Source organism: Aulonocara stuartgranti (genome assembly GCF_965226115.1).
Source record: "Aulonocara stuartgranti genome assembly, chromosome: 17".
Taxonomy (NCBI): domain Eukaryota; kingdom Metazoa; phylum Chordata; class Actinopteri; order Cichliformes; family Cichlidae; genus Aulonocara; species Aulonocara stuartgranti.
This window is the reverse complement of record NC_138953.1, coordinates 10,161,475-10,178,182: the sequence shown is the minus strand read 5'-3', so window position 1 is coordinate 10,178,182 and position 16,708 is coordinate 10,161,475. Positions and strand designations below refer to the sequence as shown.

General features: G+C 38.8%; 1 protein-coding gene and 1 long non-coding RNA gene across 6 annotated transcripts in view; both read right to left on the bottom strand.

Moving 5' to 3' along the window:
* Positions 1-16,708, bottom strand: part of bcar3 (BCAR3 adaptor protein, NSP family member) — a 96,997-nt gene that overhangs the window by 76,299 nt on the left and 3,990 nt on the right. For all 3 annotated transcript variants that reach the window (XM_082511466.1, XM_082511467.1, XM_082511468.1), the window contains one exon: positions 6,363-6,501. In XM_082511466.1, coding sequence (XP_082367592.1) covers positions 6,363-6,452 — 90 coding nt within the window. In that variant the 5' untranslated portion in view covers positions 6,453-6,501. The remainder of the gene's footprint in view (positions 1-6,362; positions 6,502-16,708) is intronic.
* On the bottom strand, positions 2-1,938 carry LOC309692714. Of its 3 annotated transcripts, none has more exons than XR_014272406.1 (4): positions 1,881-1,938; positions 1,635-1,797; positions 1,329-1,521; positions 2-16 (listed from the first exon to the last, which is right to left on the bottom strand). It is a non-coding gene; the product is annotated as an uncharacterized lncRNA (long non-coding RNA). The 3 variants fall into 3 exon arrangements; XR_014272407.1 differs by lacking the exon at positions 2-16 and adding an exon at positions 868-1,042 and having other exon boundaries at positions 1,123-1,521; XR_014272408.1 differs by lacking the exon at positions 2-16 and having other exon boundaries at positions 1,052-1,521.

The following is a 16,708-nucleotide window of genomic DNA, read 5'->3' as shown; positions in this document are numbered from 1 at the left end:
TCTGGCTGGTCTCCGTCTTCGTGTGTAACAGATAGAAAATGAATATACAGTGCATTTTTGAAGAGGATTTTGAAACATTAAATAAACTGTATGAGAAAGATAAGTTTCAAGCTATTGTCTTTAAAATATTCACTGTCATGTATAGAGAATTTAAGGCCCTATGATTAAGAGACAAATAGTCAGTGTGATTTCTTTATTTTTTAAGCCATTGCTAAAGGAGTAAAACAATCACCTGTAGCAGCAACGAACTGTCACTAGGGCCCATTTATCTTCGAGGGACAAAATTTAAAATGAATCTAACTAAAGAGGCTACACAGCAAAATCTCCAGTGTTAAATTAACACTAGAGAGTGTCTATATGGGTCCACACAACACTGTTGAGTGTTGAATTAACACTTTTGACAGTGTTATATGTTTAAAAGTAACCTAGTCAGTTTTGAAGATTAACAAAGACTAACACTGAGCAGTGCTGATTTTCTAACACTGGAATATTTCTAACATTTTGAGTTATTTTCCAGTGTTAGAAAATCAGCACTGCTCAGTGTTAGCCATTGTTAATCTTCAAAACTGACTAGGTTACTTTTAAACATATAACACTGTCAAAAGTGTTAATTTAACACTCAACAGTGTTGTATTTAACACTCAGAGGTGTGGACCCTTATAGACACTCTCCAGTGTTAATTTAACACTGGAGATTTTGCTGTGTAGAATCACATTAAACATCAATCACTGTTAAAATTTAGAAACCGAAAGCCATTTTTTATTTCTGCATACCTGCTGATATTTTTTTAGTGCTTTTAGAGGGCTTTGATGTGGCAGCCATCAAAATTGCCTGTTTTCCATTAGTACATACCCCTGTTTTTCCAGTAGGTTATAGTACCATGTAGTTTTTCAGTAACTACTGCACCAAGGTTCCAAGTGATCCAAAGTGATCAGAAAATTTGACATAGACTGAATGCCACCAGGTGGCTGGTCAATGGTGTCACTCGATAAGTTATGAGTGCGCCTCCTTCGTGAAAATCCAAGCCATCATTTTTGAAACTCTGAAATAGCGACCAAAATTAACAGCGTGATCCCTGAATTGAACACTAAAGTATAGACTGAGCAGCAGGCATTTTGTCACCTTGACGTCCATGCTTGCTGTGGCATTTATATCACTGGATGCTCGGCTGCATTGCTATAGTTACCCCAGGCACAGTAGGTGATACTCAATTTCAGTGAAAAACTAGATGCCGTAAGTCACGTTAAGCCAATTTGAGTAGGTACAAATGTAAAAATGGCTTAGGGTATGCAATTTATCAGTTCCAAAAAGTACAATTGTAGAAATACCTTGCATCTCCAGAGCCAATCCGAGTCACCATAATTATAGTCTATTTCTTCACCTGGACTTATGTCTCTGCTTGCAAATAAGCATAGATGGGGCTTTCCATTGATATTTAATATTTTCATCTTAGCACTTGGACTGATGTGGTTGTCGTTGACAAGTCTGCCTAATGACCCATCTTCTTGAGATGCATCCACACTGTGGGGTTAGGCAAAAAAGTATTAGCTTAACTAGTTAGGAAGCTTTTTTTTCATAAATCAAAAGCAATGTGTAATTTAATCTTAATCAAACTACACTGATATAATACGCACCACCAGAGTTTTCCATCAAACTTGAATTCAAACATGAACACCTTCAGGCTGTCATGATAAACTCTGTGTCTCCGCTCACATTCTTCTTTTGTTATGAGTTTACCTCTGTATTCCAAAAGAAAGTCTCCTTTTTGGAATGGAACAGTCGTGAAAATGCCCCGACCTGAATTGCAGAGGCATACCAAGTGAGTGACAAAAGACAAAGTGACAAACTCCAAATCTAATCCAAACTAAAGACCAACTTACCTTTGAAGGCATTTATGTAGTGGATATCAAGTCCCAGTTTGTCCCTTCCAGCAGAAACATGGCAGACTGCATCCTCCCGTGGAGGAATGCGTCTCCTTCGCATGTTCTCCTGTACGTTTTGATTGGCTGTATTACCAAAGCATATAAAGTATTACGATTATCGTCATCATTGTCATCATCATCAGTAGTAGCAGAACTAGCAGTAGTGTAGTTTACAGCATAAACACAGCTGACTTATTCATAGTGCTAATTTATGCCTTCTTTTAAAATGTTAAAGGCCTAGTACTCAAAATGGCGACATGTGACATTTCTGTAATGGCGACTGCAGAGAGTGATACAAGTACTGAGAAAGCTTAGGCATCAAAACTGTAAGAAGTTTTTTCTTCAGGCATATAAATAAATACACGACTAAATACACTTATACCCTTGCTTTTATTTTAGGGCTGTCAGCAGAATGGACAGACATTGGACAAACTGCCCGAAATTAGCTAACAGCGACATCAGGGATTTTGACTCAGACTGCGCTGGTTTAATTGTTAATCGCGTTAGTCGCGATGTCGGCATTAACACGTTTAAGCCACAATAATGCTTTAACACCGAGTAAATCCTAACACGGGTTAGCCCGCTTTATCGCGTTGACGCGGTTAGTCGTCAGCCCTATTTTATTTACTCAATGACAAACGCTGGGGCCGTTTTACTTCTTCAAAGACTCACTAACAGTCCATAAAGCATAAATTAAACCAGTTTAATATAGGCCTGTGCACCTATAATTTCATATAGTATTAAAGTCATGGTGCATTTTACATTAAAAAAGGCTTACCTTTGTGTTTTTAATCCGTCTTCGTATTGCCGTCGACATACACTTGTTAAAGGGCACGCGCGCGAAAGTTGTGGCGCCGTTTCCTGTAGGTACCGCCTATATATATAGCCTACCAATCACAATGACTTCCGGCCGTGTGTATTGAAAATGTGTATTAAATTGCAGTACCTACACACATCCACTCTAACTCGAAACGTCGCTGTGCAATACACTGGAATACACAAAAATCAGGTGAGGGGGTATAGGTGGACTTTTAAGAAAATCAGAAAATCTTTTAATTATAGTTTAATAAATGAATTTACACTACAGTTTAAGCAAATACAGGTCAAAAGATAAATAATGACCTCATAAGAAGTAGAAAAAATTATTATTTAGACACTTAAAAATGCATTTACAAGTCATGTTTTAGGGGGACACATGAATACACAGCAAAAAGTCGAAATGTCCCCGGAGCCCAGGTACAGCGCAGGTCAAATGTCAATCCATACCACATAGACGCACTCACACACACACACACACACACACACACACACACACACACACGAAAAACAAAAGGGAATAAAAGAAAATTACAAGACATGAACCTGAATTTATCAAGGTGCGTACAACACATGTGACAGATGGTCACTGGGCTCAACATGCCTAAACAGCTCAATAATAACATGTTGGCAAGTCAAGAAAGATACTACATTTGTTCAGCTCATCACACACACACACAGTTCAAGGTGTGTGCATGAGGGGGAGCGAGAGAGAGAGATAAGTCTTTCTGTCTGTCTCTCTCTATCTCAGAATCTCTCCCTCCCTCTCCTGTCTTTCTCATCTCCGTCTGCATGGAACAGCAAGTTGACATGTTTTCTTTTTTCTCTGTTGTCCACATCACGCAGAGCTGAACAACAATATGAACTCCCATACCAGTCCTGTGGAGAGTTGACATAGCACTTGTGGATGTTGGTTTTGCCAGCGTAAATGTTATTTCAACAATGAAGGTGCAAGTAAATGAAAAGGCAAGCAGAGACGTGGGGATGTTTCCAGACATTAAACATCTCACTGTGGCGCAGTGATCTGGAATTTTTTTTAAATACTGCATGAATCGATATTTTTGGTAATAAAATGGCCTGTTGAATTTAAATGTCAAACTCTTTGACATTTGAATCACGTGGCAGAAAATTTTAAAAAAGCAGCACTTCTATCTCCAGTGGAGACACAGGTTAAATTATAAGGTGGGGCTGAGAAAGACAACATCCATGTTCTCTAACTAAATGCTGTACGTTAACTGTTAACTGTAGTTTTGTGGATAATCAAGAGAAATCAAGAATCATCATCACCTCAAAATCTATAATACATGCATCCATTCTCTTCCTCTTATCCTCTCAACACAGAGACAGACAACCATCCACACTCACATTCACACCTATGGACAATTTAGAATGACCTGTTAATCTAACCCCACTAACTGCATGTCTTTGGACTGTGAGAACCCAAGCAAACATCCAACATCCAGGCAGATATTTAAAAAAACATTACTGCAGCAAGAAGTTTTGGGTTTAACGTGTTACTATAATCAAAGTACATACTTAGAAAGGATAAGAGTGTGACGGTTAAGTGCTAACAACATCAAGTACAGAAACAACCACATTATATTGCTAACACAAAGATAGCAAAGAACCCAGAAAGACGATAAAGCTGAGTTCATGCTAATCGCAGTCCAGCACCCAGACGCTGAACTTCAACAAAGGCATTGACATACAGCCAGACTTCCATTCTCCATTTCTACCTGTGCATGTTTCTAAAGTAGAATCACAATGGCTTTAAAGTCTATTAGGGATGTTTTCATGTTGTGTTGTCAGCTTTCTTCTTATGTAAACCCTAAAAGAAAGCTCTATGTGCGTCTACATTAGCAGAGAGATTTGTGTTGGTGTGTGGAACTGTAACCCAACCTTTATGTTATTAGCTGGTAATTACATGACGATGCATTTTAGGTCAATTCACGGAGTAACGAGAAAGTAATGTAACTAGTAGTGTAACAAATTACTTTCTCTTTAAGTAACATACTGCAAGAACAGTAAGAAGTAGCATGTAATACATTACTTTTTTGGAATAATGACCCCAACACTGGCAAAGGCTGTGTTAATGATGTTAGTTTAGTTAGGTTTGTTTTCACAAGCATGGATGGCTCAGAGGCACTGAACCTCATGTTGTTGTTCTAATATGAATAGGAAGGTTAGCAACACTGCACTGACTTCATTATGAATGGAGGATGGTCAAGAAAGAGGTAGGGGATAGTTCTTAGTTTTATCCTCCCATAACAGCAATTACAGTGTAACAAGAAGTGCAAACAACTCCTCACCATCACCTTAAGTATATATGTCAGACCTTACAGAGACTTTCCTTTACACTGAAAAAAAAATACACAGTGTACATCCTAAAGCATTAGCTACATGTAGATCTACGCTCAGAATTTCATCCATTTAATATTGAGAAAATATTTCACATAACAACTTATATCTACACTCTTTCATTTAAACGTGACTAGAATAGCCTTTTCTTGCGCAAGCTTTCTTGTATTTTCTCTATTATGCCTTCACTGTGCACAGATGCATTCTGGGTAAACATTAGCTAGAGGTAACGCAATAATTCATGTCTTATTGGCTCATGAATCTTGTCCCCTAGCCAAAGGCTGTGTACCATTCAGCATGAAGTTGGGTAATGGCTGAACAGCCTCCACATCGCTGTCCATTCAGGCCGGTGATGAAGTTTTATAAGGCTGCTTTAGTAGTCAGTCGTGGGAAACTGCCTTAATAACAACCACTATTTCAGTTGTTGGAATGCAAACATTGTGTGACTACTTAAAAAGGTCAGTTCATTCAAATTACAATGTATTTATCACTTACAGCTCACGGGGACAATAAAACACCTTTTATATTATTACTATCAATCATGTCACTTTCTCTAGAGAAACAAAGATGTTGTGCCCTCTGTATAGGTCTGTATAGATCTTCCAACTTAAATTAACTCAACATCTGATATATGATCATGCAAATCTCATTATCTGCTCAAACAACTGTTTTTAATTTTTTTTTAAATGTCCTCTGTAGTTCAAAATGTTTATCCAAATCATCAGTGGTGTCCTTTTGTGGTTCTTCTTGTATTTGATTTGTTTGTTTGTTTTTTCACCCAACTTAGGACAAGACCTACCAAAACTAAAAATATATACGTAAAAATGATAAAAGTATTATATGTCCTTTAAGCTGGCTCATACTGGAATGGATTCACTTGTCACACATTACTTTGAAGCCGATTGCCATTTGGTTGCCTAGGTAACCGATTCGGATCTCTAATCAGCGGTATCCCGCGCTCTCATTGGTAGCAATTTCAGTCATTTTTGGCATTTTTATACCATGTCTGAATACCATAGTTAAAATGATTAACAATCAACACTAAAACACTTCTAAAGCGTTGGCAGGTTAACTACCCACAGAAAACCTTTTCTTGAGCGCTAGAAAATGATGTTTACTTTCCAGTAAACATCATTTTCCTCAAGAGGTTTTCCTCTAAGCTTGTTGTTTTATATAATTTACAACAGCTTCACGAGTCATTTAAAAACTCGGATGCTAAAAAACATGTGGGTTGTGCTGCTGTGTGCGCACATGTACTTGTATTACCTCTACGCCATCATATTCCTGCTCCAGTGCTGTGCAGTACTGTGGCAGTCCCAGCTGACTCAACCATCGGGAAATAGACTGATGCTTCATGGTGACAGATCAACCACACAGATGCAGGCAGAGTTGACTCTTTCGGAGACTGAAACACAATTTTTTTTTTAAAAAGATCGAGAGAGAGGGAGAGAGAGAGAGAGAGAATATGTGTTTAATGAGCAGTTAAACATATAATACAATAATACAATTAAGTTGCAAATTTTAACACTACAAGTTGCCTATTTCAGTGTCGGATTTGGTGCTGTATGCAGTTTCTCACACATACACTAAGATTAATCAGTGTTTCTCTGCTTAGTGACCTTGTGTAACTAATGGCTCTGGAATTTGCCAGTTAATTATGAGCTGGACTGAATGGTGCAAAAGACTCGCAAACTATGATAAATATTTCCCAGACTAATTTCTGTGTGTGCCTGGATGATATCCGTCTGTATCTGTATGATATTAAACTGACAACTTTTCTTCAGTCTTACTCTTTATCGGTCTAATGAGCTGTTAGCAGTATCGCTACAGGACACCCCAGAGCGATGATGTCTCAATCTTAACTGATACTGATAATGCAAATCAAACTGTCTGTGCCTGTGCTGCCAGGGCCAAGATACACCCTGAAATCATTTTTAAAAATGAACATGATACTGGGGAATAACGCTGATATAACCAAAACGCCCTTACCGATTACCACCACACATCATTTTATCTGGAAGCCCAAGCTAACATTCACACATGAGCACAAGTCAAACATATAGTCAAACATAATAAAATGCATTCAGAAAGTATTCGCTTCCCTTGGATTTCACATTTTCTTATTTTGGAGCATTTTTGGTAACCTGTGTTCAGAATCACTCAATTCAGAATAACTCAAGAGCTCAATAGGAAACATTTGACTGATGAACAAATCTGTAATCGCTCTCTTTGCTGCACATCATTACGCTTTTTCTTTTTGAAAGCTAGTATCATTGTGTATCATCTGTGTGATCATATTATTTATATATTGTGTCATGTAGGTGGCAGAGTACATATGGGGTGGTATTGTGTTTCATGCATGTCTGTGTGTGTGAGTGGTGGCATGTCACATATAAAGACAGAACATCTAACAGCTTGTCAAGCAACGACGGAGTGACTGAGCACACGCAGCGACCCCCACCCACCCCAACCAATCACATTAAGTGACGTTATGAGGATTTACATTTTATCAGTGACATCCCCAAAGGTTGTCAGAACCTACCAACATCAACCAATGCTGGGATCCATCATCCATATTAATCTAACCTGTGTGTGCCATTATATAGATTAGAGAATAAGAGTCAGTCACGCAGTATAGGGACTCCATTCAGTGTCTAACACCATTTCCAGTTCAGCCCAATAGAGGTCATTTGAGAGAGTAATCTCTGTATATTACTCACCAGCATATATACAGTACATACTCTACACAGTGTATATTATAGGCATCAGAAAAAATATTCACTCCTCCTTAATCTGGATACTGAAGGAAGTTAACTACTGAAGGGATAGAAAAAAATAAACACTACATTTAACGCTCAGAAACATTTGCCTCACCTTCATTCAGCTATCTGGAGACAGGAGGGTTGCATTTCTAATCTGCTGACAACCAGTAATTAACTGTAAGTAACAATGTCAAGAATATTTATGTTTATTTGAATGTGACTTATCTGTTTGACTTAAGTTTGACTTATCTGACTGTTTTAATTCGCTTAATGCGCCTTATGGTCCAAAAATACGGTAATAAACTCCAAAAACAACTGATTGTACGTTTAAGGCTTTTTGGATACGTCAGCAAACGTTAACACTGAGTATATTTTTTCATTTGTGCAAACATCATATAAAAAAAAATGCTGTCAATAAAACTAGCCGATACTTATTTGATCCGGATATAAAATTCTCTATATGGCCATTAACTTACAGTGAAAGCATTTCTGTGCAAGCTCACCTATTCTCTCTCTGTGTGTGAGTGCACATACATACACAAATGCACAGTCATTCACTTTACTGTCCAATTTCATTATGGTATTATACTGCCGCTGCAAACACACACACTAATATAACTAATCTCCGTACATTATTTGTGAGTTGATCCATCAAGCTGTATTGTTTTCCTAAACATTACTCCAAGTCAATTTTATGAGTACAACTGTGCCACACAATGCAACAAGACACTAATGATGATTAAAGTCAGTAAAGGACTTGTATCACAAAGTAGCCCTATAGCATCTACAGACACAGCAAACAAATTATCTAAATGGCAGAGCTTCCTCGTTGTCAGTGTCCATAGTCCACAGTTGTGGTGGTGAGGGGGGTGTGCTCCACTCTGACACTGGTGAATACGGTGCGTCTTCACTCCAATCTTCAAATGTAGGGTTCGTGGCTGGATCTTCAGAGACTAAAGATTGCTCAGTATCCCTGGTACCAAGTACCAAATATGTACCAAGTTCTGTCACTCTGATGGTTGATTGAGCAGAAGGGCTGGAAGATGCCATTTTCATGGAGAATTTCAAGCCCAACAGATGGGAATTACCGTTCTTTTCCAAAGTTGCAGCTGCTAGAGACACAGTGGCCCACTCTACGGTTTTTGAAAATTGCTGCCACACCTACCCGCACCCTTTAAGATCAACCCACTTGCAGATCACGCCCCCCTTCTGTTATTTTAAAAAGAAGACCGCCGTCTCATTCCTTCAAACCTTTTTTTTTTAGCTCAACAACAGAGAGAAGTATGGCCTCTACAGCCCTGCGCCACCCTGCGGAGGAGGAGGAAAGTTCTGCGGACGAGGGCACAATATTACCTGACACGCGCGGTTCCTATCGCCCCTTAGAAAAGCCGCAGCAAGCGGACGAGCTTGACGGTTGGGCATCTTCTTTGTTCATCGATACCGTGAAAACCGCGGTGTATCATCTTGTCAACCTAGTAATCAACAAGTACCTCACTGACGAATGCAACGGTTGTATGTCCGATCAACCCCGCCAGAAACAGCACGAGTGTACGCGAGTGTTGGAGGATGACTTTTACGCTGAAAATTATTACAGCATCAGAAAAAGACTCCTCACCCCTCGTTTCATTCCATCCATTCAACGGCTGCTGATTGCTCGCAACATCAAAATTGACGACGTCAAAGTCTGCATGGTGGCGGAAACTCTCTTGCACGAACTGAAATTGGAAAGGAAAGTCTTTGACGCCATCGCCGAGGCATACACCAAACTGGTAGGGTTGGACATGGTGAAAATCAGACAGCTACGGTTGGTCGCAGAGTGTTACAAAGGTGGCTGCTAATTTTTTCTCTGAAAGACTGATTTTTTCATTCTTAGAACGTGTAACCAACATTTTACCAAACCATGTATTCTACATTTAGTGCATTTAAAAAGAAAATGTACCCACGTAACCGGTGATGAATTGTGAAGTTACAATTCTTTTCTGGAAAAGCATTTTTATTTTTGTATATAAATAAATGTTGATGTTGTGCTATGGGATTGTATGTTTCAATTTTACTTATAATGTACCAAATCACTACAACAGGCGGCTCAAGACGATGCCATCCAGAGTAAGGATCTTGTTAGCCACAGTGTTTCTAAGATTTTTACGCCCCGTTACAATAACCTCAGTTCTATCTGAACTTAGAAGCAGAAAATTAAAGCTCATTATGTGTCTAAGACATCCCGGCGGTTTAACCAATAAAAGCGGGTATCATATGCATAGCAGTGAAAATGTATGCTATGCTATGCCTTCTAAAGCACGTATAATGTAAACAAAACTGGTCTTTGCACAGAAGCCTGTGGAGCTTCATAATTAACCTCAGTGTGTGAAGAGGACTCTCCATTTAATAATAGCTGTAATAACATGTTATGGCCAACGGTGTTAAACGCTGCACTTGGGTCTAGCAGGGAAGATTTCAACATTTCAATATGAATGAAGGCTGAAAACTGATTAGATTAATGTCTGATGATCTTTTCTGTGCTTCTTCAAGTTTGTAACACCAAACATATTAAAGGATGATATAAGGTTCATAGGAAGAGTTTAATTAGACACACATTTACTATTTTTCTTTATACTCTTTCTTTCTTGATGTTTAATATGCTTACTATCAGAGGAGAAAATGACCCTTGTGTAGTTTAAAAACTTTTTATTTAATCAAACTGTAATGTTGTTGAACTCTGACGGACGTGTCTTTTAATCTTGTCAACAGTCCTTAATCACCTAAATGTGCCATTTCTCATCTTGTAAAATGTTCCCTCTGCTTCTGTTGCACATCTCCCCCGACACTCTCTGCTTCACCTGTCCTGTGCAGGTGGTCCAACCCCTGCCTGCCTCCTTAAACTGGGGTGTTTAAATCTCTTTACCTCTGTTGTGAACTTCACACAAAGTTTGTGGTAACAAAATCAAACTGAGGAGGATCTCGTTTGAAAAAAAACCACACAGTCACGAGACAAAATAAAAACAGACTGCTCAAAGCAGAGCCCTCGCAGCTGGTAGTACAAAAACACAGTGACAACATGCGTATTAGATACCCTCAGTGCCAAAAGCATAAATATGAAAAAGGTGGGATCACCAAGAATATCCTAAAAACGGCGTTGAGGTGGGTGTTACAGTGAAAAAACAAAAAGCAGCCAAATTTTCATCTGAAAATGTTGAATTTTAGTAAAAACAATGCTCTGTAGTTTGATACTGGCGTTACAGACAAAGCGGATGTTTAAAGCCTTTGGACGCTCATTTGAAATGCGCTCATTCTCCTTATCAGCTGGAAACATTAAAGCCGTAAAATGACTTTTTCGAACGGATAAAAACTATTGAACAACAGCAATGATGAGCCTGTACCAGAATTTGAATGTACATGTGTTGAAGGTGCGGGTCTTGTTGAATTATTAAACATACTTTCTTTAATTTTTCGAGCCACAAAAACAACAACTTTTAATTTTCTTCTGCTTGAGTATCGGCCTCGGGTAGTTCTACTTATCATTGCTCAGTCAGTTGTCTGTTTGTGCTACTTTTTTCAAGGAGCAGCGGATTACTGGTAAAGGTGACTTTATGTGTTTAGTTACTTAAGTGGAAGTACTGTGGACAGTTTTACCTTACATACATAGAACTGCCAGTACAGCTTCTGAGGTAACTGTTTACAAAATGTTATATTCTATCCACAAATTCTTTGCAATTTTACATTGATAAACATTATCCTTAACACATTTGGCCCACATAAAGTACTATGGCCACCACACTGTCATTTAGAATTGTTTAAATAACTCGTGTCTTAAGTCATGCCAAATAACAAAAGTCGCATGGTTCACTTTTATATCACAAAATGTTAGAAATATAAGTCGTTCATAACAAACTGAAAGGCTGGGAGTTTAAAATGCAAACCGATGGAAGCAGAAGTAGAAGACTATAATGTCACAGAGCACACGGTGTCTATTAATGTGTAGACATTTATAAATAAGAGCTTAATAAAGATGCTTAATTTCTTAAGAAATAAACAGGTGGAGTGATCTTTATCAAAAGTGGATGTTGCATCTGTGGCTAAACCCCTGTACCCAAAAACTTTAAAAATCTACTGTGTGTGAGGCTGTGTAAGTAAAGCTTGCCCTTCACACCCGCGTGTAACAAACCATTTGTTGGGGGTTGTGGATTTTTGCTTACAACTTACAATCTCAGTTCTAAATGAAATTCAGATGTTTTTTTTAAGTATGGCTAATGTATTATTTGACTTCTAAGGCCCACACACACACACACACACACACACACACACACACACACAACACGGAGAAGAAGAAGAGGGGGTCGTTTTACTACGCATCATAAAAACGCAATCATTCATCTTCCAACTGTATCTTTCTGTTCTGGCTTTAGAATCATTGGTTGTTTACTGAGCCGTACTTTGGGAGTCATACTGTTGTGATACTGGGGAAAAAGGGTAATGTTTGATAGACTAAACCCTTACACACATAACTTGAAAAACCTAAAGAGTGTGTGAGACTGCTAGCTGCGTTGTTCAGCAATAAACGTATCTACAAATGTGTTAGTAAAGAGTGACTTGTACTTCTGTCCCATTAAGCAATGGTTTAACAAATTTCACTGCAAACTATAAAAGGAATCTGGATTTAAATAGAACATAGTAGTGCAGGAAACACTAGTATGTGTCTATGGAACAAATCTCCTTCAGCGTTCAAATGACCAAAGTGAGGCCTACAGGCGTTTCTCTCAGTTGGTTGTGTTCAGGGAAAAAGCAGCTAAATACACTGTGACTGCTCCACATTGTTAGTGAGTTAACTCTGGATATCTGTAGGTTTTGTCAAACTTGGAGTGAACAAAAGCAGAAAAACAGTAAAAGATGCAGACGGTGAAAGTCTGGTTTATTTCATGAACACAATGAAACATTTTACAGTCCACAGAGCAAAGTAGCACACATGATAAATAGATACACATAACACGGACAGTGAGAAGTAAAACTCGTCGTCTTACCACATGTTATATTCTGTAAACTTAAAATAAACCACAGAAATTAGAGTTTAGTGTTTTAAAGTCATTATTAAAAGCATGAGTCAACATTACTGAAGTGACACTTTAACGATGCTTCATATGATCGTGTTTATGATGATAAAACATGTTCTCTCGTTAGTAGTTGTCTGCGCTGTCACTTGTCATGAAAATGTCCTGAGTCAGGGTTCCTCTTCAATTACCATTGATCATTAATAGGACGCACAAAAGATTTGTTGCATTATCCCCATAAACAACACGCTTTTATAGAAATCATTGTGACACAGATATTTAGATTCTTGCTTCACAATGTGCACGAACTCAAAATCTTTAGCTTCATATTTATAAAGTATCGCAAAGAATACACTTATACCATTGTATGAGCTACACTTCTTGTGAAAAACTGATTGGTAATGCGTTAGAGAAAAGCTCCTGCTGTGACCTTCCTTCTGTGAGGGCACACACTCACTCACACTCACACACAGAGAGAGAGAGAGAGAGAGAGAGAGAGAGAGAGAGACAGAGAGAGTGAGAGACAGAGAGAGAGAGAGAGAGAGAGAGAGACAGAGAGAGAGAGAGAGAGAGAGAGAGAGAGAGAGACAGAGAGACAGAGAGAGACAGAGAGAGAGAGAGACAGAGAGAGAGAGAGAGACAGAGAGAGTGAGAGACAGAGAGAGAGAGAGAGAGACAGAGAGAGAGAGAGAGACAGAGAGAGAGAGAGAGACAGAGAGAGAGAGAGAGAGAGAGACAGAGAGACAGAGAGAGACAGAGAGAGAGAGAGACAGAGAGAGAGAGAGAGAGAGAGAGACAGAGAGACAGAGAGAGACAGAGAGAGAGAGAGAGAGAGAGAGACAGAGAGAGAGAGAGACAGAGAGACAGAGAGAGAGAGAGAGAGAGAGAGAGACAGAGAGAGAGAGAGAGAGAGACAGAGAGAGACAGAGAGAGAGAGGGGGGGGGGGGATTTTCACTTGTTGTTGGCTTTAATATGAACAGTCACATAAAATTCATTCCAGTTTTTTTTTTTGCCTTTGCTTCAATTAAGATGTTTCTTTAAATCTACAACAGCTTCCTTTTCAAAAAAGTTTACTGACATAGTAAGGAAGTAGCTAGGGACCTCAGTAAGTATGAGCAACAATAGCTTAGGGACAGTTTCTACAATAAACAGGATTTCATCATCTGCTGTTCGTATTAAAAACAATTCAGCAGACCCTCAGAGTGCGGATACAAACTGTTTTCAGCTGTAGAGGTAGAGGTACGCTTCATGTACTTATCAACATACAGTTTAGCGGAGTGGATTAGAGTGCATTGGTGCTTGGGCCTCTTTTATTTAGCACGGTTATACCATTGTGAATTTAGCTATACGAATATGCTCAAGAGTCTATCATATGTTTGACATGGAACTAAAAATTCGAAAATATATATTTTTTAAATCAGTAACTTTGCAAATTTAGAGGAAATGTTTTCGGACAACATATGTGTCACGTTTTAAAACAGGTTTTGAATAATTAGCACTGACATACAGACATTTATGTCCTGGGTATAACAGACATGCTTACCTTGTGAAAGGCCCTCGGATTTCTTGGAGCAGAGAAACACTCTGTATTGTTGCTTTTCTCTATTGTATAAGCAGCGCCCGACTGCCAGAAACGCTCTGTGTGGTTAGCAAAGTCGGCTCCAACGCACGTTCGAGTGAAAAAATAAAAAGTTAAAATGATATACCTTGCGGCAGTTGTGAAGTAGTGTGGAAGATACTGTGTGTCTGATGGGGTGTTTTTATATAGGTGGGGCTACTTTCAGTTGACCTCTGAGATGTAGAGATAAAAGAGCATGATGTAAGGAAGAAAGGTGGCAGGCCTTTGGAGACTCTGTTGGACATGGTTTCTGTTGGCCTCTGACATGATAAGACTAGTTGCATTAAAGCCATTAACTGTTTGTTAAGAAACATCTTTGGGCTGAGATGCTCTTGATAAGGAGCATCTTTTGTTGCTTTGTAGACTGTTGGGCACCTAACTGCACCCCCTCTGATTAGCTATGTGTAATCATCGAGTCTAACTGTTGCAGACTAGTAGATAATTATAAGACTAGTTGCATTAAAGCCATTAACTGTTTGTGAAGAAACACCTTTGGGCTGGGATACTCTTGATAAGGGCTCCTCTTTTGTTGCTTCATCCCTTTTTACAGACTGTTGGGAGCCTAACTGTACCCCCTCTGTCTAACTGTTACAGAGTGCGCCTAGGTGTGAATATGTGTTTTTAGAAGTATCACAGTTTATTTCTAAAAGAATACATGTTGTTTGCGGTGCTCTATTTAAAACTATTGGCCTGTGAAACTTTTAGAAAAGTGAAATGCCTCTAAAGTAGTTAAATCATCTATGTGTAATCATCGAGTCTAACTGTTGCAGACTAGTAGATAATTATAAGACTAGTTGCATTAAAGCCACATTGAGGTTGATACAGCGCTAGTGTGAATATGTACTTTTAGAAGTATCACAGTTTATTTCTAAAGGGATACATGTTGTTTGTGGTGCTCTATTTAAAAACTACTAGCCTGTGAAACTATTAGAAAAGTGAAATCTTCCTAAACTAGCTAAATTAAATGCTGTGTGGGAATACCCGGTTTTTAGAAGTATCACTGTTTATTTCTAAAGGGATACCTGTTATTTGCGGCCCTCTGTTTGAAAACTATTTGCTCCTAAATAGCACTGAAGAAAATGCAAAAGGCTCCTAACTAGTTAAAATACCCCTAAAGTAGTTCAATTAAATCATCTATGTCTAAATAACAGAACTCTGAGACCTATACAATCCTTTAAAAAGAGTTTAATTAAAACACATAATGGTTTCATTAAATAATATGCTATTAAACACATGTGAACTCATATGACCCCTGGACCCACATGCACGTGCAAAAAGTCCGTTCTCGCGCACGTGCACACGCACATGGACGCGGCGGGGGATAGGGGAGGGGGGGAAATGCCCGTGGGGGTGGGGGCAAAAAAGCTATAGGTATATTACTACTGTCCAGTCATCCAGTTTATGATACATTAGCAGACAATCCAGAGGCTTAAAACTCGTTGAGAGGTTTTTTTCTAAAACCACATTATGAGATCACTAGCATAAGCTTTTTAAATTTGTTCTCAATTTTAATCTACTTTTCTAGCATGCTTTATGTGAAGCAACTCGCAAGAACAAACAGAAATTGATCTAAGTGAGGTTCACAAACTGTCCATTTCACTTTCGCTTGTTAACAGATCGAGAAAGGTCGACGTAACGTGGTTACTATAAAAATTTGCCATCCAGTCTTGGAAATTTAATGACTGGGTTAACGGAGCTTGTGCAGTACAAGGATGCTAGTGAACCAGTGTTGGCCACACCCCGTCTACTACTGATATCAAGACCTTTTCACTGCATCTTTCAGCCAGATGCTTCGTGTAACAACTGAGTAGCGTAGACTATTGAACAGCTGTATATCATTTTAAAGTGTTGAGGCTTCTCCCAGATATTGCGAGTGGTTTATCTCATAAAGATTTTACAAGGCTCCACATGGCTGCTGGAAGATAACAGAGTCTTTCCAGATGATCCCAAAATCTAGGAACAAATCTGAAAACTGTGGTGGAGGTTTAAGGGAGTTGGATAAGTTGGGGAAAAACGTCATATATTGCATGCCCTTCTTGCCTTCATAAGGCAGTTCGATAGAGATGACAACAACTGGGCAAAGAGAAAGGTCTCATCAGAAATTTCTGGGATGTCTTTTCTACATTTTTCTTTAATATACAAAGAATGGGATCTGCTAGCATATTCCCAATAGAGCTGCCAGAACATAA